This window comes from Oenanthe melanoleuca, chromosome 14 (genome assembly GCF_029582105.1).
Source record: "Oenanthe melanoleuca isolate GR-GAL-2019-014 chromosome 14, OMel1.0, whole genome shotgun sequence".
Classification (NCBI taxonomy): Eukaryota; Metazoa; Chordata; class Aves; order Passeriformes; family Muscicapidae; genus Oenanthe; species Oenanthe melanoleuca.
The window spans coordinates 11,113,441-11,135,475 of NC_079348.1; the positions used below are offsets into that span (position 1 = coordinate 11,113,441).

The 22,035-nt window shown below is 45.5% G+C and overlaps 1 protein-coding gene across 1 annotated transcript; it reads left to right on the forward strand.

The window, feature by feature from the left end:
• Nucleotides 1–4,158: 4,158 nt before the first annotated feature.
• On the forward strand, nt 4,159–20,552 carry TMEM114 (transmembrane protein 114). Its single transcript, XM_056503358.1, has 4 exons — nt 4,159–4,391; nt 6,590–6,670; nt 14,979–15,116; nt 18,086–20,552. The coding sequence occupies exons 1-4, from the start codon at nt 4,208–4,210 to the stop codon at nt 18,316–18,318; spliced, it is 636 nt and encodes a 211-aa protein (XP_056359333.1). The 5' UTR covers nt 4,159–4,207; the 3' UTR covers nt 18,319–20,552.
• The last annotated feature ends 1,483 nt before the right edge of the window (nt 20,553–22,035 follow it).

Sequence of the window (22,035 nt, forward strand, 5' to 3'; positions counted from 1 at the left end):
CTTATTTTTACAGTCAATAGTTTTGAGTGGCAATGAAATGGAAAACACAGAAGCCATTCAGATACCTCACTGCACTTTCTGTGGGGAATTCTGGATGAATATCTGAAAAAACGCTTTGGAGACTTGTTCTCTTTTTATCTGGCTCTTGTGAAAGAGCAGAACATTGTTTTACTTCCCGTGGTGATACACTGCCACATAAATTATTACTGCAGTGTCTCCCTCACTGCTATGGAGTGCTAAGCAGGCAAAGCAGATTATATCTGTCCCAAAATCTCACCAGTCTGCAGCAAGAGGCACTGACTGGTACACAGGCTTAGTGTAATTAGAGGAGTAGCTAAAAATCTGCATTACATGGGGACTTTCAAACACAGGAGCATTACATGAGAAATGGAGCTGCTGCAATTGCTTTTTAAAGAAATGCTGATACCTCGTTTTTTATATGAGTAATATTTGGGCAAAGCAGGAATATCTCGTGCTGCAGAAGGTCTGTGGCTACAGATGTTACAACGTGGGTGATAATGAAAATTGTTTAGGGAGCTGCAGTTTCTGAGCTACACACAAGAGGGCTTTGGCAGCAAATCCCTCAGATGTACCTCTCTTTAAAGGATTCCTCTCTTCCTCACAGCCATGTGACCTAGGAATTTGTTTAAATTTACCTCACAGGCCAGACAACTCTACCAAGGTTTAATTGCTTGTTTGAAATGATGAATTTGGCCTGTTTCATCATTGATCAAGTACCAAGAAGTTGCCTGTGCTGGTTATTTCAGCTATGTCCCTCCTGTAATCCCCCTTTGAATTCAATGTCATGTGTTGACACTCCATGGGGTTTTTCTGGCAGATCAGGTAATAATAAAAGTCAGGACATTGTATGTCTTGTAGTCTCTCATCAGAGTTGAATTGTGACTGGTCTGTCTTTTTAAAAATTCATTGCAGGTTGTGACTCTTCGAAACTGGATGTGTACAAGTGTGTGATGAAAAGATTAAATCTGAGAAGGAATAGCCCAGCCTCAGATCAAACAGCCAATAATTACTAATTTCCAAGGGCAGCAACTCTGAAAATTGTAATTGTGTGTATTGTCTAACAGCTTTTCTCTTTTGGATCACAGGGGAAGTAATTGTGGTAAGTTTAAAAGAACAATAGACTCCAGAATCCCATTAGCTTTACTGGAAGGCTGAATGGTAAAACTGTTTGAATTTAATTCTTCATTCAACAAAAAACCCCCCAAAAAACAACAAAAAAAGAAAAAACCTACCCAAAAAGCCCCAAAACAACAAATACACAAAAAGCCCACCAGAAAAAAACACCAAAAAACAAAACAACAACAAAAGCTTCCAAAAAGAAACCAGAAGAAAAAAATGTGATATTTCCCGGAAAAAGATTGAGTCTCTAGAGAAACTAATTTGTACGGCTGGCTTTTCCCTTTCATTATAAACATTTCTCAATGAATACATTAAATTGTTTTTAAACTATGTTTTTAGTTTTCTGACTTTGCAGGAATTATTTGTTCCCTAGCATGGGAATGAATGCCTAAAAAAATCACGTTGATGTGGAAATGAAACCTTTATGTAGAGTTGATTTACTCTTGATATAAATGTTTGTCAACAGAGTCTGGTAAAAAATTTAACCCATCTGGGTTAAATGTTCCTGCAGTTTTATACTCTTTGCTTTCCCTTGGATTTAACTGGGAGATGGCAGTGGCAGATTGTGGCAGGGGAGTGATGATTCAGGTGGATGAGTGCCTCTGGTTCAGATTTATGAGAAGAGAACTGATAAAACCTCTGGCTAAGACATGGTGTTTATGGGGCTAATTTAAACTCTCAAGTAACTGTGCACATATAGCTGGAAAAAAAGAGACAAGCTTGGGATCCCAGTTAAGACTGGTGCCCCACTGCTTGTTCATTTTGTCTCATGGCCTTAGTTAATCTAACAAAACATTTCACTTTGCCTCATTAACTTTGTATCACCCAGACATTGCAAAGGAAGTAGCAGCTGCCTGGTTTGTGGAACTACAGAGGCGTTTTCACAGATTACAAATACAACTTGGAGATGTGAGAAATAGATGGCAAGAGCTCAGAATAATGCTCTAGGTGCTTAACAGTGTATTCCTGAATATAAAGACTATTATTTCCCAGCCATATTCACCTTTCAGTAGTTTTGCAGAGCAAAATGTGGTCTCTAGTGTTGATGACTGCTGTGTTTATTTAGACACGCTCTCTCAAGGAAAATGTTCTTTTTAACTGATCCTACTGCTGAAACTCTACTGGTTCACGATAGCTTGTTGCCATGGATGGGTAATGATGTCACTTTCTGCCCAGTGTCCATGCCAGAAAATAAATGAGAATGACTTTTTTAATTACTCAGAGTTACTTAGCAATTCCCTGGAAGGCCTGTAGTGAATTACAAGGAAGAAAACAAGATGCCCCATTGACCCTACCTGCACAGTATCTTTACGCCAGTGAAGAGACGCAGTAAAACACCAGAGTAAATTCTCTGGAGGTTTGAAAACAAGGTTCTATTACTGAAATTCACTTTATTACTCAACAGATTTCAGCGGGCTGAAGATGAGCAGGAGGCTGGGTGAAGTGTGGCTATAGGGCTCACACATGAACACTTTCCTAACTATAGTTTCTGGAAGAGCGAGCTTGTGTCTTTCCCTCCATCGGTGACACTGACAGGAAAATGATCCCGAGCAGGGTACAGACATCACTGCACCGGGCTGTAAATGCCACTCTAAATGCCACGCTACTGCCTTCTCTCACACCCCCTCTCAAATTAGGTTAGAACTGGCCTTTTGAGGTCGGCATCTGGAAAGCACAGAACAAGAGGGAATCTTTTGTAAATATACCAGAAAGGCTGCAGGAACACCAACCTTGTCTCTGCTCCCCAAACCTCGGCATCTGCTCCGTCCTTCCCTTAAAGACAGTGCTGTTTGGGGCGCGGGAGCTGTGTCCCCTCCGGGCTGAGCCCATCCCGAGGCTCCGGAGCGATCGGGATCCCCACGCCCGTGGTTTTGACACGCTGTCCCTTCCCGTGAGGGATCCCCACGCCCGTGGTTTTGACACGCTGTCCCTTCCCGTGAGGCACGTCCGATCCATCGCGGGGCTCCGCGCTCGCTCCGCGCACGCCTGCGGGGGTCGGGGCTGGCAGCGGGGGCTCCGTGGGGCCGCGGGGTGCCCGGTCTGCCCTCGGGGTGCCCAGTCTGCCCGGGGGTGCCCGGTCTGCCCGGGGGGTGCCCAGTCTGCCCTCGGGGTGCCCTGTCTGCCCGGGGGGTGCCCAGTCTGCCCTCGGGGTGCCCAGTCTGCCCTCGTGGTGCCCAGTCTGCCCTCGGGGTGCCCAGTCTGCCCGGGGGGTGCCCGGTCTGCCCTCGGGGTGCCCAGTCTGCCCGGGGGGTGCCCAGTCTGCCCGGGGGGTGCCCAGTCTGCCCTCGGGGTGCCCAGTCTGCCCTCGGGGTGCCCAGTCTGCCCGGGGGGTGCCCAGTCTGCCCGGGGGGTGCCCGGTCTGCCCTCGGGGTGCCCAGTCTGCCCTCGTGGTGCCCAGTCTGCCCTCGGGGTGCCCAGTCTGCCCGGGGGGTGCCCGGTCTGCCCTCGGGGTGCCCGGTCTGCCCTCGGGGTGCCCAGTCTGCCCGGGGGTGCCCAGTCTGCCCGGGGGTGCCCGGTCTGCCCGGGAGTGCCCAGTCTGCCCTCGGGGTGCCCGGTCTGCCCTCGGGGTGCCCAGTCTGCCCTCGGGGTGCCCAGTCTGCCCGGGGGGTGCCCAGTCTGCCCTCGGGGTGCCCTGTCTGCCCGGGGGGTGCCCAGTCTGCCCGGGGGGTGCCCGGTCTGCCCTCGGGGTGCCCGGACCGCCCGCGGGGTGCCCGGTCCGCCTCGGGGTGCCCGGTCCGCCCTCGGGGTGCCTGGTCTACCCGGGGGTGCCCGGTCTGCCCGGAGGGTGCCCGTTTTGCCCCCGTGGTGCCCGGTACGCCCGGGAGGTGCCCGGTCCGCCCACGGGGTGACCGTTCTGCCCTGGGGGTGCCCGGTCCGCCCTCGGGGTGCCCGTTTTGCCCCCGGGGTGCCCGGTACGCCCGGGAGGTGCCCGGTCCGCCCTCGGGGTGCCCGTTCTGCCCTCTGGGTGCCCGGTCCGCCCGGGGGCGCGGAGCAGCCGGGGCGGGGCTCGGGGCGCGCCACCTGCGCGGAGCGGGGCCGGGCGAGGCGCGGCGGCGGCGGCGGCACCATGAGGGTTAACTTGGGCGCGCTCTCCCTCTTCGTGGCCCTGGTGGGACTTTCGAGCTTCATCTTCCTCGTGGTGGCCATCGCCACCGACTTCTGGTACATCATCGATGCCTCCAAGCTGGAGGCGTCCCGGAACGGCACGGACGCGCTCAGCTCGCACTCGGGGCTCTGGCGGACCTGCCGCGGTGAGTGCGCGGGGCCGGGCAGCGAGCGCTCCGGCTGCGGGAGCGGCTGCGGGGATGGGGGCTCCGGGTGCAGGGATGGGGGGTCCGGGTGCGGGGATGCGGGGTCCGGGTGCAGGGATGCTGGGTCTGGGTGCAGGGATGCGGGGTCCGGGTGCGGGGATGCGGGGTCCGGGTGCGGGGATGCTGGGTCTGGGTGCGGGGATGCTGGGTCTGGGTGCGGGGATGCTGGGTCCGGGTGCAGGGATGCTGGGTCTGGGTGCAGGGATGCTGGGTCTGGGTGCAGGGATGCGGGGTCCGGGTGCAGGGATGCGGGGTCTGGGTGCAGGGATGCGGGGTCCGGGTGCAGGGATGCTGGGTCTGGGTGCAGGGATGCAGGGTCCGGGTGCAGGGATGCTGGGTCTGGGTGCAGGGATGCAGGGTCCGGGTGCAGGGATGCTGGATCTGGGTGCAGGGATGCTGGGTCTGGGTGCAGGGATGCTGGGTCTGGGTGCAGGGATGCTGGGTCTGGGTGCGGGGATGCGGGGTCCGGGTGCAGGGATGCGGGGTCCGGGTGCAGGGATGCTGGGTCTGGGTGCAGGGATGCTGGGTCCGGGTGCAGGGATGCTGGGTCTGGGTGCAGGGATGCTGGGTCCGGGTGCAGGGATGCTGGGTCTGGGTGCGGGGATGCGGGGTCCGGGTGCAGGGATGCTGGGTCTGGGTGCGGGGATGCGGGGTCCGGGTGCGGGGATGCTGGGTCTCGGTGCTGGGATGCGGGGTCTGGGTGCAGGGATGCGGGGTCCGGGTGCAGGGATGCTGGGTCTGGGTGCAGGGATGCGGGGTCCGGGTGCGGGGATGCTGGGTCTGGGTGCGGGGATGCGGGGTCCGGGTGCAGGGATGCTGGGTCTGGGTGCGGGGATGCGGGGTCCGGGTGCAGGGATGCTGGGTCTGGGTGCGGGGATGCGGGGTCCGGGTGCAGGGATGCTGGGTCCGGGTGCAGGGATGCTGGGTCTGGGTGCAGGGATGCGGGGTCCGGGTGCAGGGATGCGGGGTCCGGGTGCAGGGATGCTGGGTCTGGGTGCTGGGATGCGGGGTCCGGGTGCGGGGATGCGGGGTCCGGGTGCAGGGATGCGGGGTCCGGGTGCTGGGATGCTGGGTCCGGGTGCAGGGATGCGGGGTCCGGGTGCAGGGATGCGGGGTCCGGGTGCAGGGATGCTGGGTCCGGGTGCAGGGATGCGAGGTTCGGCTGTGGCGATGCGGGGTCCGGCTGCCGATGAGGCTGCGGGGATGCAGCTGCAGGGGTCTGGGTTCAGGGTCCATCTGCGGGGGTCTGGCTGTGCGGATGCGGGGATGGGGATGCGGGGATCGGGGTGCTGGAGTCCGTCCTGCTGCGGGGTCCGGCTCGGGGGCCGTGCCCGCTGCCCGCGGAGCTCCGGCTCTCTCTTTTCAAGGGATGAGCGCTCTCCGGCCGTGCTCGGGACCCGCGGGCAGTGCCTTGTCAATACTTCCCTGTCATTTGCCGAAGGAGACATGGGGAGAGAGAATTTTCTGCTACTGTAACCTAATTTTACATTAACTTTTAATTCAAGATAATTTAATAAGCGTTAACCATTTAGAAGGAAGGAGATGTCTTTTCATTTGGCTCAGGAAATTAAGGGGTGAAAGTTCTGGGTTAAAGCCATTAAAATGATAAATAATAATATAATGAATAGAAATATAAACACTATATAGTTTATTTACATGCACAATACAATTAAATATAAGTATTATTATGTATAATAATACAGGATTATTATAATCCTATATATCAATATATAGGATTTCCCCCATGTAGTTAATCTATATGCTAGGCATTTAACTTTTGCTTTGATTCCACTCTTAAAATCCAGGAGTAAGTAATGTTTGCCATAGGCAAGAAAGGACGTTGCTTCCAGAGGAGCAGGGAGAAGGAGCAGGGTACTGGAATTCTCTCTTTGCTGTGCACTGAGCCCCATTGCAATGAGCAGATGTTTCCCTGTTGACTCCAGTGGTCAGGCCCTGTGGGAGCAGCTGATGCTGCATGCTAAAAATCCTCTTATTTCCTTCCCTACCTAGGAATGGCTGTTTTAGAAGCAGCTGGCATTATATGAATTATATGTACTTGCAAAAAACCAAATATACATATAGCAAACAGATATAAGAGTGTAATTTTTTCCTCATTGTTTTTCCCCTTTTTGTAACAGTGAGGAGTGAATGCTACCCTTTGATAAACCCCTTCTGGCAAGAGAATGCGAACATCACCGAATCACACAGACAGCTCTTGTGTGAGTAGTGTTTGCTATTTGATATTTCCATCCACCCTTCCCTCCCTCCCTGCAACTTACAAGGAATCATTCCTGATTCAGAGGGGGAATTTGCTGAGAAAGTGATTTGACTCTGCTTCTGTACAATGTCTGTCACTGCATGTGATCTTCAAGTGTGTTTACTGTTGAAATAACCATCTATTTGATGACAAGTTCAGCTAATTTCTTGCACAGGAGCAAAACCTCTCTGATTGGAATGGCACAGGACGTACAGAATTGTTAAATAAAAAAGGCAAAAGTGTGCACAATTACCTCAAGGGAGTCTGATCACTGAAAATGCTTAAGAACACATTTAAACTAATCTTTAACAAAACTACTTTTCTAGCGTTTCAGTGGGATTCCTGGCACTGATAAAAGACTTAAATTTGTGAGAATTTAAGAAAGTAAACCAATGACCAAAGACCAAAGTCTTTGAAGAACATCATGTTCAAAAACATTAAGCTTGTAATATATTTAGTTATTTTTCTTTAGATTCATTTGTCAGTGCCAAAATGTTTTCATAAAGTCCAAACTGAACATTTTCAAACACTTACAGGCATTTCCTAAAAGGTGATTTACAACCTTTACATCATATATTCGACACAGTCCTTTCCTCACGCACCCTCATCTATGGACTTGCTTTTTTGCAATTTTATTTACTCACCTCTTCTTCCTGACTCTGCAGAACACATGTATTTGCCTATTTGTCCTGTTTCTTAAAATGGAACTCTCTCCCTCAAAACCAGCCATTCCCTGGACTCCAGAGAGGCTTAAAGTGTCTTTAGTTCCTTGGAGCAGCATCTCGTGGTCCAACTGCCTGATCATGTTTTAGGTGTTGGCACCTCCACTGTTTTGTTGGTGACAGTCCAACATTTCAGGATGAAACCATTTGCTTTTCAAAGGTTGTGTGCATATTTGCAAAAGGCACATTTGTTATTTTTCTCAGGTGAGAGATTGCAGCTCTTCAGTTAAATAACAAAACAAAACCAGAAAAGCAATGCTCTTTTGATTAAAAAAATGGTGTTGGCTTGGAAACAAATGATGGCTCTTTGTGAGTCATGAAGTGTAAGAAAATAGTGGATATGAATAAAAATTGCATTAATAATTATGTTTACACACTCTTCTGGGCCTTGGAGATTTTTTTTTCTTTTGCTTTCACATCAAGTACTATTTTTATGTTCCTGGAAAAAGACTTCAGGTCTGCAAAGACACTTGCATATTTTATTATAAACAGGCAGAGTCTGTCTGCCTAAAAATGTTGAGAGAAGAAATCAAAGATACTTCAATTGAAAGAACCTGCTAGGTTTGACTGGCATGCTCTAATGAGTCAACTTTTTGATTTTTTGGTCAGCTTCAATGTAGTTTCAGTGTGGTGAGGCTACAGATCCTCAGCAGTAGCAGCTGAACATAGAAAGTACCATGTCAGTACTTCTTCCTTCTAGAAAATACAGATATTTCTAAGTGACATTTAGATTCATCAGGTCCTGAGATAGTACCTTCTACATCAGCCTTACACTTCTCTCTTAAATGTTTCTGACTGTGGCCACTGAATCATATTTAGGTAGATCATGGCAAACCATCTTCTTCTGCAACACATTTTAACAAGAATTTTAGAGGGAAGTTCTGTGATCATGGATTACAGTCTAGTTACAACAGTTTCTTCACCTGCTGCTGTATGTGGCAAACAAGCTAATGGCACAACTCTAAATGGTTACTTCAAAAAAATTACATTTTCTTCTGTGTGTGCCTGTGAAGGTGTCTGTGAGGCACAGTCACATGGGTTTAATCTCATTCCATCTAGCTGTACACATGTATTTCTCACTGTTTGATTGGCACTGAATTTCATGAGCTCTGGCAACATCAAACATGTTTCTTTCTGATTATTCCTAAAAAGACTTTAAATGACTGCCTCCTAAAGTAAGGACTGAAGTAACACGTTGGTCACACCCCTCATTTTTCAGAGTTTGAATGCACTTCCTGACATGTCTCACCTAGACATGAGTGCCAAAAAGATGGGAGAAAGTCTGTATGTGAGCACAAGGAGCTGGGCATAAGTAGAAACAAAAGTGCTGGGCACAGCCAGAAGACAAACCCTTCATTAGAGAATGAAAAGCCTCCATAGTGCTTTCCTCCCCATTTCCAATATCTCCCCTATTCATCCCAGCAGATTCCTTTCAGGATTATTGTGCACTTCAAATCGAGCTCCTGGCAAATTAAAATAATTGGGTGCTCAAGTTAAAATCCTGTGCTAGCAGCAACATTACCCAGGCAATCTACCTAGGGCTCGTTAAACCTGGGACTGTGATGAATTTTCACATCACAGGAGCTACTCATCTAATGGATTAGACACAAACACACTCTCTCTCTACATTAGCCTTCCATTTCTTCTCTTACCACTCCCTCCAGCTGAACATGCAGTATATGCCCTCTCTCCCCCTCAAACCCATGATGGACAAAATATTTCCCCATTACAGATTTCATTATGGCCTGGTTATTTATTTCTTTAAAACATCAGCTATTGTTTAAAGAAAAATACACTCAGCTGCCTATCACTATCTTTTCTGAAAGTTCTGCATTAATAACATTCTTTTTCACTGGAGATGTACATCTTCCTCTGGTCCAAACAGGAATAAAATGAAAGTTATATATAATTGGAAAATTATATATAATATAGACAGTTATTAGAGTCTCTTGGTGATTATTAGGATTAAAGATAGCCCTCTGAAAATTCCCCTTAGAATTCAAATTTGTCAGCAAAGACACCTCTGATATTTTGCCTTGCCTTGTGTCCTCCTATGCCAGCTACAGCAGACAAGCTGCAAGAGCAACATTTTTCACGGTGAGCTGAATCTATCTCTCTCTAAATGACAAAATAAGGATGTCACTGACTTCAAAGGCAGCTGCATTGAGTTCTGAGCAGCTTCGCCATTTTCCAGCAGCAGGAATGTAACATCCAAAATCAGATCTAGATGTTGAGGATCACACACAGAGAGAGAGAAGCTGCTGAGTAGAAGGGTTAATCAGCTGAAAGCTTTTCCCCACAAGAACTTCAGCTTTCTAAAAGAATTTCTTAAAAGAAAAGAAAAACCTAAACAAGAAACCTCAACCTGTTACACTGATGAAAAGTTGCTCTTTGATATTTTGTTATATAAATATTTTCCATTTACCAAAGCCTATGTTGTTAATAATGACTAAATACCAGTACAGATTTAGCTGGAGGCAGCACCAGTGTAATCCTTGCAAAATGAAAAATATTTCTATTCAAAACCAGACAATTTCTCTGGAATTTCAGCTTTGCACTTGAGCTGCTGCAGAGTCCCACCAGCACTGCAGAGCTGGGGCTGGAATTATGAAAAATAATGTGAGAGGAACTGCTGTTCTTTCTTACTGTTTGTGTGACACACAAGCCATGTGCATTAGGTGACTACAAGGTAAGACTGAGCCTCTGGCAATCCTGATCTTTTGTCAGAGACTTGAACAACATGGCCAGTGGTTGGTTTCCTTTACAGGTCCATTTTTAGTGCTCTCCTCTGTTCCTGACCCATCCAGAAATGAGTGCTTAATGGATGTGGTTTCCACTCCTGTTGTTTTTCCTGTTATGAAATCAAGATTGGTGTGTGCAGCTGCCCATGCACAACTACTTAAGGTATTCTCCCCAGAGTATTCTTATTTTTTATTTCTTAGACAGGAATGTAACTGGAACCATGTGGCTGCAGACAAGTTGGTGCTTCCTGCAGAGAAACAATCTTTGCAGCAGAGGCAGCTCTAATACCTCAATTGTTTTGATGTAACAGATCAACAAAAGGAGTTTAATAGTACTGATAAACTTGTCTGGTTTCCTTACAGCATGTGGATCCTATAACAATCATGCACCAGCTGCTTTCCCACTTCACCCTGCTCCTCATGGTCCTGCTCATTTTTACTGAGTTGCAGTTTATAATGTTATAAAGAATTCTCGATTCTTCAACAACCCTGACATCCCTGATGTTTTTTCCCTGAGGGTTTTGCAGTTCTTTGCACATTTTCTTTCAGTTTTAAGCTACCAGAAGGAAACAGCTGGGGCTGGAGCAAGAGCCATTTCAGAGGCCAAGTGAATTAGGACCCAAATGATGCACAAAGAAATTCTGGCTTAATTGATCTGGTAGGTGTGTACCTGTTTCTGAGCAACAGTGCACTGTTCAGGGAGGTGCCAGTGAACATCTGCTCCAGTACTTACTGCAGATATGGCAGTAAATATATACAGAAATCTGAGATAAGTTCAGCACCACTGCAGCTGAGGCCTAACAAGAGGCAAGTTCTGATGAATGTTCTTGTTTTCAGATTCATTGGTAGCACAGCAGCAGAATGTGAGCCAGAGTGCATCGCTCACATTCATCATTCTGCCCATCCCTGCTGCTGGAGGCTTTGTCAGTGCCACCTGCTCCAGGTCTAGCATAATTTTATTTCTGCTATCTGCAACTGGTCTTTCTGTTTGGCTCAGAGATTTTTTGAGAAAAGCACGAAGCCAAAATGTGTAACACAGACCAGAGCCTGGCTAATCATCCTGCAGACCCCTAACTCTGGGAGCAATCCTTCTCCATCCCCTTTTCCCTGCTGAACAGGAGGGAATCCAGCCTTCCTGTCCCTGTGGCCCAAGCCCAGGAGTTTCACATTTAGCCACAGATGAGTTCTTTCAATTGTTCCTTGGTTTTCTAAGTTGTTTCATTGTTTTTTTTTCCTAGCAAGCAGGTCAGACTTTCTCTGTGCAGTTTCTTCCTGGCTTTGCCAAGTCCTTCTGGAGCAGCCCCATTGGTTTTAACCTCTGCCAGGATTCTGTTTCAGCTGGAGGCTTTTGTCTTTCTAACTGGCTGTATAGTCACTGCTGGGTAAGATAAACAGGCCCTTAATTAAGCTCTTCTGAGCCACTGCCATTTGGAGTACTTCTGATGAGGTGATATTACAGATTTCTAGGCACTATTTGCTATTATAAGCTGTGCAAACAAATCCAAAGTTAGTTTGAAGCAATTAAGCTTCAGGATGTTAACAGGAGATGATTAACAAAACTGCTGGGCTTGCACTTGGTTAATTCTGACACCACTCAGTGTTTCTATTCCATTCCACAGATTTCCCTCAAAACCAGCTCCTCAACAACTGTGTTGGGTGATAATTTAGAAATGCCTGCCAAATTCTCAGCTCTGGATACAGTGCAGATCTCATTCTTACAGATACTTGGCCAGACCTCTGGTAATAGAGCTTTGGCTAGCTAATGTTAAACTCCAGTGACCACAATTAAGCAATTTGATTCTTTTTTGCTTCAGAAAAGGGAGTGTTTTTGAAAGTTTATGGGTTTGTTTCAGTATTATCAAGATTAAATCATTAGATATTTCATGCTGGACTAACAGAGAATTCAGGTCTTGAGAAATAGATGTGGGAAACTGAATTCTGTTTTACAAGAAAGTGCACGTGCCTCTTCTTGTGCAAAATATTTAGGGTGGGTATTTTTTCCAGTACTAGAATAATTTCATCAATATGAAGACAGTTATATGTTTAATACACAATGCATAGCTATGTATTTCAACAGAAGCTAAAAAAAACACTAAATGACTGCAAAATTAATGTTTTAACTTCTTTCACAGATGATTATTGAAGACAGAAACAGTAAAGATATTTTAAGTCATGTTCTTCTATAAACTAATTCTGTTCCTCTAATCAAGGAATATAATGGCATAATATCATATGCCAGATGGCATGAATTCAGATTCCTGAGTGGTTTCCATGGCAGCATTTTAGAATAAGTTTCCCAGGCAGTTGCAGATTTCATAGTACAAATGGGTATTAGATATTGAACTAGAACACTGGAGATTATAAAAGTACTATTTAACCAAATAGAATTCACTAAATATTTGATTTAAAAAAATGAGAAGTGTGATCCCAGCTGTAGGTAGGAATTATAAGGCTCTGTCACAGTGGGGTTTGTGGGTTTCAGCTGAGCCATCCCTAAATCCTATATTTTCACTGAAGAGGGCATAAAAATCAGAGTTATTCTGATTTTGCAGGTGTTGCAGATCATTAGTATAACCTAGAACATTCCCAAGGATGCTCTGGTGTGCTTTTCTTTTCCCTTTCCTTCACAAAGTTCCCTTCAGAGTTGTGTTTTCTCACCCACGTGTCCTGGCTCGGGTTGCAGTAGCTGAAATCACAGAATGACAAGAAAAGTCCAAGACATGGCAAGCTGGTGCTGCTGTGCTGAGGTGGAGTTTGTTAGCAGTGGGTTGGACTGGTGGGGGACATCTGGAAAATCACCAGGCAGAGAGCCAGCCACGAACCTGTCCATATTTGTTCTCTCTCAGCAAGGCCACGTCTGAGGACAGAGCTGCACCATTCTTACATTCATACTTTTCAAATGCCAATTGCATCCTGCCAGGATTTTATCCTCCCAAGGCTTTTTCACCTTTTACATGCAGGACCAAAGCTAAGATGACACACGGATGTCAGAATGGTGAGGAATAATCAAAATGAGACCAAATAACCCTCAGCAAGCTCAAACGTGGCTGAAGACCACACTCATGCTGCTGCTGCCTCTCTAGAGTATGAGAACTGAGTTGGGTGCCCAATCTCTGTCCTGTCACACTGAGTTTCATCACATCCCCAACTTCTAACCACAATAAGCTCCTGAGCTCCATGGCTAGTTCTCAGCTTGGATTCAGCTAGGATCTGCAGGCAGTGTTGACATGCTGGTTTGTTCCCAGTGAGCTGAGGACTGATCTGGCTCTTTGCACTGGGAATTGCTTTAGGTCTGTGTTTCTTAGCCAGGAACAGCAGCCATGGCCAGTTTTGCTGAAGGAGGGCACAGGGAGTGTCCTCAGATTTAGAATCTCAGAGGGAAAGTGCTCTCTTCAATGCAGAATGCTGAATTCATGATTTCTGAGCATCAGCTGGTCCTGATGTGGGCATATGTTGGATTGAATATGAAAATATAATAACCAGTGTAAATAAGCAGGAAAAAACCCTCAGAAAATGCTCACCTCCCAAAACTGTCATTTGTCACAATTTTTTTTTTTTTGTTACCATGTTCTGTGCTACACAAAACAAGTAATTATATTTGGAAACCACATTCTGCTCAAGTACAGACATCAACAATGTCTGCCTTGATGCCATGCAGACCCTTCCTAACCCTGCAGGCTTCTGGAGCTGAACAGAGACATGTACACAATTATGTCTGATCTTTATAATGCCACTGTAGAGGATGAGCTGGATCCTCAGCCAGTGGCAGATGCAGTACATCCAATTCATGGGCAGTTACAGTGACTTGAAAAAATTGATCATTTGATCATACAGCAACTGTGAACTCTTAAGTGATTTCTTTTCCTTAACTAATGGTGTATTGTTCCTCTGTGAAATGAAATGAGACAATGAAACCTAGACCTCTTCAGAATATGCATTTTACATTTTCTTTTCTCAGTTTCTCTGCACTTTACTCTGGTGTGAAACAAATTTACTCTGGAATTATTTTTTTGGTTATTATTCTAAAAAAGGGTTGGGTTGAATGTTGTGAATAGATTGTATCAGAGGGAACAATGACACAATAATGGTTTATGATGGGGAAAAACAGGGTGATAAGAAAAAATACATAGCAACCCTCTGTTTGCACAGCTATTAAAATGTTATAGGGATCAAGGAAGACTAATGTAAAACATTTAGCACGGGAGGAAGCAAGCAGGATAGGTTAATGCACTTAGTGAAGCTGCTGTAGAAAAAAGTGACAGAGAATCAGAGCTGGATGGGAAAATTTCCCTCTAGTTGATGGTCAGTTGCAGCAAAGGAAAAGGTCAACAATTTGCTACATCAGTGCAGCAGAGGACACGTGAGAGAAGAGAAACCTTTAATCAAACCATGGCTGGGTCTCACCTCCAAGCAGAGCAGTGAGATTCACATAACAGGGCTGCTTTTTATTAAGGTTGCCAGTGCCTACTATGCAGTGCATCACCTGATATCCAGCTGGCTCAAGAGCTGAGAGCAGTTTAATTGTCATAAATATCTGTGTGGACATATCCTCTATATCTGTGGTGTCTGTTTGAAACACAGGCTGTGATCCTGTGAGGGTTTGTTCTGTTTGCTGCCATTTCATGCATACCATATGTTTGTCCTGCTGATTTGCACTGAAAACCCAAGGGATTGTCCAATTTCTTGTTTGTGCAGCACAAAATGAGGCTTTGATCCTGATCAGGGGCTCTGCACTTAATAATTTCTGGTACATCCACTAACACCATAATAAAGTGTTAAAATATTAACATTCTTCATTTTTCTTCAGATATGCATGGGACATTTGTCATCCTGATGCCCCTCAGCCTGATACTGATGATTTTTGGAGGAATGACTGGATTCATCAGTATTCTTGCCAGGGCTTACCTACTGCTCCTAATGACAGGACTGCTTTTCCTTTTTGGAGGTACTAAACCAAACTCCTGGCCTAACTGTTGTGGGTAACAAGAGGTTGTATCTGGGAAACACCACTTTGTTTCCCAGGGAAAAAAGCCAAGCAGGAATTTGCTTTCAGAATAATGCTGCTGTTCATTCACCTGGTGTCTGCTGGGGTCCTGATTGAGGAATAGATTTACTTATGAAAGGCAAATTTCCCTCCTTGGGGGGTGAGTCACCCTTTGAACAGTTTGTGTTTGCTGTGCCCATTAACACAAAAGATTTAATAACTTCTCAGCATGATGCACAAATTCTTTACAGACAGGGTGATGGGGTGGTGGAAAAGTGACTGTGGAATTACTAAATCGTAGGGTTGCACAGATTTTGCAGCTATTAAGAAAAATGATGTTTTTTAAAAGGTATTTGCGTTGAGCTCTTGTAGAGGGTCTTGTTAGGCATTCCTGGGTTTGCCTCACTGCTAGTTTTGGTCTAGAGTGGTGTCCCCAAACTGTGGGTCACAAAAGGAAATCCCCAAAAGCTATTTTAGCTGCACTGTAACTTTTCAATTTGAAGCTAGTAAAATGCTTTTACACTTCTTTTTATTTTTTTTTTTTATTTTTGCTGTATCCAAACCCACTGTGTTAAAGAAAATAATTTATGAGTTAAAAACCCTAAAAGCATTCTGTCAAAGTTGGAAAACTGTGTTTAAATCTGCATTTTCTGTTCCAAACAGATTTTCAGTGCTGTTTCACAATGTAACTTAAAACAGAATTTTTTCCTGACAGAAAAGGGGATCCTCAGAATTGGATCTCATCAACTGCTCATACAGTCCTATTTTTAAGAAAAAAATGCTAAGAGATTGCTGGAAGCAAATGCTGCAGTCTCAAAGCCTTGCCTGAGCTTTTTAGTCTGAAATGCTCTAACACAGACCAACCATCCCCCATCGTGATTGTCTCCTGAAAAGAAGAGCAAGTTCTAATTCCACAGAACATCAGAAAGCTGTATTCACTGAAAAGGCTGGTGGAAAACTGCTCCAAATAGTCAGTGAAAAATGAAAAGCTGTGAAGTGCCAGGCATGATTATCCCACTGAGGAGTGGAGCAGGCTGCAGGGAGGGAGAGGAAACAGAGGAGGGGAGAGATGATCAGAGGCAGTGTCAGGAGGGAAAGGAAACAGAGGCAGAGTCAGGAGGGGAAGGGACAGAGGCAGAGTCAGGAGGGGAAGGGAACAGAGGCAGAGTCAGGAGGGAAGGAACAGAGGCAGAGTCAGGAGGGAAGGAGCAGAGGCAGAGTCAGGGAAGGGAAGGAAGCAGAGGCAGAGTCAGGAGGGGAAGGGACAGAGGCAGAGTCAGGAGGGGAAGGGAACAGAGGCAGAGGCAGAGTCAGGAGGGAAAGGAACAGAGGCAGAGTCAGGAGGGGAAGGGACAGAGGCAGAGGCAGGAGGGGAAGGGACAGAGGCAGAGTCAGGAGGGGAAGGGACAGAGGCAGAGTCAGGAGGGAAGGAGCAGAGGCAGAGTCAGGAGGGGAAAGGGACAGAGGCAGAGTCAGGAGGGAAAGGAACAGAGGCAGAGGCAGGAGGGGAAGGAGCAGAGGCAGTGTCAGGTGGGAAAGGAGCAGAGGCAGAGGCAGGAAAGGGTGCTTGAAGACATTCTGGGGATGCAGCTGTTTCCCAGTAGAACATGAACAGCCTGCAGGGTGGCCTTTGGTTGAGACCAGCCCTCCATCCTGCTCTGCCTGGATGCACTGTTTTGTAGGACACTCAAATTCACAAAGTTGTGTATTCATTAGATAGCTCTGTCTCATCAGAAAGAGATAGTTGGAGATGCTGTTCCAGAAATGTGGGGTTTTTTAACCCCTCAGAACTATGTTCCACATGTCAGGACATCCTATATGTTTCTCCATTTTTTAGAAAGGGGAATCACATTGCACCTTGTTGAAAATGTCAACAAATCAGTCTTTGCTCTTTCTTTTGATGAAAGGTACAAAGCAATTTCCTCCCACCTCCTTGCAGAGGACTAGGATAAGGTACAGGCACCATATGATGGTTAAAATTGGGAATATGAGTATGAATTTGGACTGATGGATAACCCAATACTCTTCTGTCTTGGTTTGCCTCTAATCAAATGTGTATTTCTGGCAAAAAGGCAGACTCATCAAGACTTACTGCAATTTAACAGAAAGCTATACCAAATTTTTCTCTCTCATAATCAACCAAGACACTATTTTATCCTGAAAGTGTTTCAGTATTTACTTTCCCTGGGCTGCAGTCCTTTTATCTGGGGCCTTATTACTGGTTTTTTGCTACTGATCCAGTAAAAGGTGATTTCTGTCCTTTGACTGACTGGGATGCCAGACTGTAGTGTGTACCTGTTCCAGATGTTCCAATCCCTACATTTTGAACAGCCCTTTCATTCTGGAAACATCTGGCTCCTTGTTCAAGTGCCCTTATGAATTTATTTTTAATCTGTCCCAGATATGTCTTTGACTCAGGTGCTAGGAAGTGATGGATAGCCATGACAGCACTGGTGGAAGGTGGTAGTAAAGACCAACAAATTTACAGTAAACACTCAAAACTGACAATACTCAGAAACAGCCTCAATTCAGGGACCTGAAATTCAAGAATCTGTTCTGGGGGCTTTCTTGCATACAGGGAAACAACTGTGCATGCTGCTCAGCAGTGAGGAATCAGGATACATTATAATACAGTTCTGGAAACAGAGATGCACATGCATTAGAAATCTGTAATAGGAGTCAATTTTTATTGTGGGAGGCTTGCTGCTGTGATTCAGTCTTTAACACTGGGATCACATTACCCTCAGTGGACACAAACAACCCTGCCTTTACTGCCCTGTCACCAGCCTCAGCTGGGTTTCAAAGGTAATCTATAAATCTGGCCTGGCTAGGATGGGAAGGAGTGGCAAGGAGGCCCTAAGACACATCCAATTGATTGCTTTTAATTTTTTCATTGGCTGCTAAGTAGCTGAACATGTTTCTCTTTTCAGCTCTTGTTACCCTCACAGGGATCAGTGTCTATATTGCATATTCAGCTGCTGCCTTCCAAGAAGCTGTTTGCCTCCTGAGGAGCAAGGATCTCCTGGTGGAAATCGATATCAGGTTTGGCTGGTCCCTGGCACTGGTCTGGATCTCCTTTGTGGCAGAAGTGCTCACTGGGGCCGTGTTCCTGCTGGCAGCAAGAGTCGTGGGTCTGAAACAGCAGCATGAGCAGGCTTTATGAGCACCAGCACAGCCCTGCAGAGCCTCAAAATTCAGATTACTTGGTCCATCTGGTCACTAGGGTAATAAGAGTGGCAAGGCTGAGTGTCTTGTCAGCTGTGGCAAGCCTTTTTCCTCACAGGTGGTTACAAAACACAGAGATGGAGTAAATCAGTAAAACATTCCAGGTGTTGTCAATTAGGAAATGCTTGTGTCCTTAGAAGAAAGTGCATTGCAGTGTTTGTATTTCCAGAATAATTTCAGCTGGTGGCTCATCAGACATCTCTATTCCTTGCTTAGAACAAGGCAGATTTCTTGCTTTGTTTTCTCTTTTCTGCTGTCTCAGCAAAGTGCCTCAGAGTACCTTTCAGGCCAGATTTTGGTTTCTCCTGAGAGCTCTAAGAAGGATGTGGACCTGTTGGAGTGAGTCCAGAGGGGGCCATGAAGGCTCTGAGAGGACTCAGCACCTCTGCTCTGGAGATGGACTGAGAGAGCTGGGGATGTTCAGCCTGAAGAAGAGAAGACTCTGGCTTTAAACCCCTCCCAACACCTAAAGGGGCTCCAGGAGAGCTGGAGAGGAACTTGGGACAGGGGCCAAGGTTGGAACTAGATGACATTTCACATCCTTTCCAACCCAAGCCATTCCAGGATCCTGCAGTCCCACAGATGGTAGTGGCTGTGGTGCTGAAGTCCTTGAGTGCAGGGCAGTGGTGAGTGCACTGCAAGAAAAAGATACAGCTGTTTTCCAGATGTTTTCACTGCCCCAATCTCTCAATCTACGTACTTCTCTCCTTCAGCTTATTACTAGCTGCTTCTTCAACTCTGCAATGCTGATGTATCTGATGTATTTTCCAGTTTTAGTTTCAGTTTTGATGATGCTTCTTTTTCATGAAATTTGTGCACATGCTTTGTGCTAGAATGTTTGTCTTGTGCTGAAACTGCTGAGTAAATGAACATGCAGGACACACGAATTTCATTTTGGGTGCCAAGCAATCTAATTTTTCCTCTGGCTAGTAGCATTTAAGAGGACATTTACTTCAGTGCCCACTGAAATTACTGAAGAAATTTCTCCCTGACTGCTGTGCTGAATAGAGACTTGAATGTGGTAAGAGCTCCACTCCATTTCTGTGAGATCATGTATTTCTGGAGGCCCTCAGCACACTGCAGAGCAGGACTGACTCAGGAGCTGTCAGGCACTCTGTTGTTGGGCAAGTCCCTTGAACATTCTCCAGCAGCACAAAGGGCATCATTCACCTACCTCTGTTAAACACCAGAACAATTCATCAGTGTGTCCTGAGTTAAGGATTGCACACCCACTCTTACCGAGCTCAGCTCTAATCTTAGTCCCAAATTACCAATTCTTTGATGAAAGAACAGTGGGAGGGAGCTCCTGAGAGCTGCCAGTCTTTGGAGATAGAAGGGAGCATTTTAATGCCATGTTGTGAATGGGGAACTGAGCCAGGAAACTTGTCCAAGGTCACAAGGAACCAGTTTCTGAATCCTGGGCTAAGATCTTATTTGTCAGATCTTGCTTGTTATCAGAATTAAATAAGGCTCAAAATCCTGAATGGACTGAGCAGTAGAAATTCTGTGACTAGCCAGTATAATTTTGTAATTCTTAGTTTTCAGGTATTTTCCATGTTGCCTTATGTTGGGACCATGTAATTTTACAAGTTAAAGTATACCAAATCAGCTCTATAAGAAGTGTAAGAAAAAAATCCTTTGTAGTCGAAATTCCATGTGCTTAAGTGAATTATGTAAAATGTAATTCTCTGTTTTGGTGCTGGTGAAACTGTTTATAATGCAATTTGTATGATGTTACTCAGACATCACTGTAAGCTGTAACAGTAAAATATCATCTGAGTTATTTTTTGAATATTTATTACAGGTGTTCTTTTAAAGTGGTTTTGAGTGCTGTAAAATTAAATAAAGTAACATCTCAGAGTGGGAATTATTTACTAAGACATGAAAGAACTAAGATATTTATTTTTCTTTAACTTTTTCTACAGATTTATTCTGCTGTTTTTATTATGCTTTTCAAGTTCCTGTGTCAGATGTGATAGGTATTTAAAAGATATTTACACTGCTACAATATAAAATATTGAAGTGATCAAATCTAATTAGAAAGCAAATGAATCTGTTATTGAATTAGAGCAATTCTCATTTCCATGGCTCTCCTAAATTTCTCATTCTGGCTTCCTGCAATATCTGGCACAATGGTAATAAAGAGTATCTTCTGCTCCTGAATGTTTGCATAACCCCTGAATTTCTCTGAAATTCCTTCTGAATACAAAGAACAAAAGGTGGTTTGCAATAGTCAAATTAGCATTGAACATTTTGAAAAATTGTACTGGGAAGAGGAAACATCCTAGAAAGGACTTGATGTAATTTGAAACAAATGACCTTATCAGCTTCTTCCTCTTGCTGAAATTAATGTTCATTTAATACCATGTTCTTTGCTGTGTTTTCCCCAAAATACTTTATTGTGATGAGGACAGAGGCTGCTCCCATTACTTTGTGGCGAATTGCAAACTCATTGGTAATTTGCCACATCAAAAGTGAAGAAAAACAGATGTGCAGAGCAGAGCACCACTGTGTGAGGGGCAGAGTGCACACAGCTCCTGCCCAGCACCAGGCAGGACTTAAGGACTTCCTTGAGGGGTGGCACAGGAGGACAGGAGAATCTCTGAGTGTGAAGAATGTGGAGATATACATGCTGGTGGATGGATCAAGGATTCAGTGTGTGCCTGTGCTGTCCCTGAGCAGCCTCTGTCCCCACTCTGATGGCCAGGGGGACAGCACTGCTTTGGAACTGCTTCAGCTGAAGGAGCCCCAGCACTGGTTATCACTGGTCCTGTGGGATGCCAAAGTCACTGCCAAAGTCACTCCATCACACCCTCCTCAGCTGGACAGGGAACAGAAAATCTACTGAGTTTGGGACAAGATAAGGGCAGGGAGAGGTCACTCACCAATTACTGTCATGGGCAAAACAGACTCAACTTGAGGAAATCAGTTTAATTTATTAGCAATCAGGGTAAGAGAATGAGAAATAAACCCAAATCCTAGAAACACCTTCTCCCTACCCCTCCCTTCTTTTCAGGCTTAACTTTATGCAATTCTCTACCTGCTGTCCCCTGAATGGCACAGTGGGACAAAAAACAAAATTCAATAGTTTCAACTATTTAAAATAGAAAAAAAAAAATCAAAATCTGAAGAAATCTGAGCCTGCTTCATAAATAAATATATCCTTTTTTCTGGTTCCTTTTGTAAATTCCTTGCAGTGAAGCAGTGCCTAGTTAGCCAAGATATATCAATAAAAAACCCCATGTCCCCTGGCCTCCTAACTGTAATTTCCATATTAACAGACTTAATTGCCCCATCTCAGGACAAAAAAGGTTAGAACAAATGCTCTGGCTTTGTGTTAGAGTCCAGCTGTCCCCAGAGTTGATATAACCTTACCCAAGAGAGTTTCCCAGTGCTTCTAAGTGGGCACAGCTGTCAGCCCAGAAACAATGAGCTCACAGGAATTTGGCCAGGTGTTCTGAAAGGCCAGGTAAACCTGCTTTGAAGGCCAGGTTCTGCCTGGAGTTTTAGCTATCCCTGGTTTAGGTTATGGGTCTTTAATTACTGGATTGCTATTCTAGTTGAGTTGCAAAAATTGCATTTTTTTCCTGTAACTAAAGCGTTATAGTGCTGTTTTACTGCAGTAGCTTTCTGTGCTTTACACACCAGCTTTAAC

Coding starts and splice junctions, on each gene's coding strand:
- TMEM114 (XM_056503358.1), top strand. CDS start 4,208: ATGAGGGTTAACTTGGGCGCGCTCTCCCTCTTCGTGGCCCTGGTGGGA. Junction 4,392..6,589: donor GCTCTGGCGGACCTGCCGCG/GTGAGTGCGCGG, acceptor TTTTTGTAACAG/TGAGGAGTGAATGCTACCCT. Junction 6,671..14,978: donor ATCACACAGACAGCTCTTGT/GTGAGTAGTGTT, acceptor ATTTTTCTTCAG/ATATGCATGGGACATTTGTC.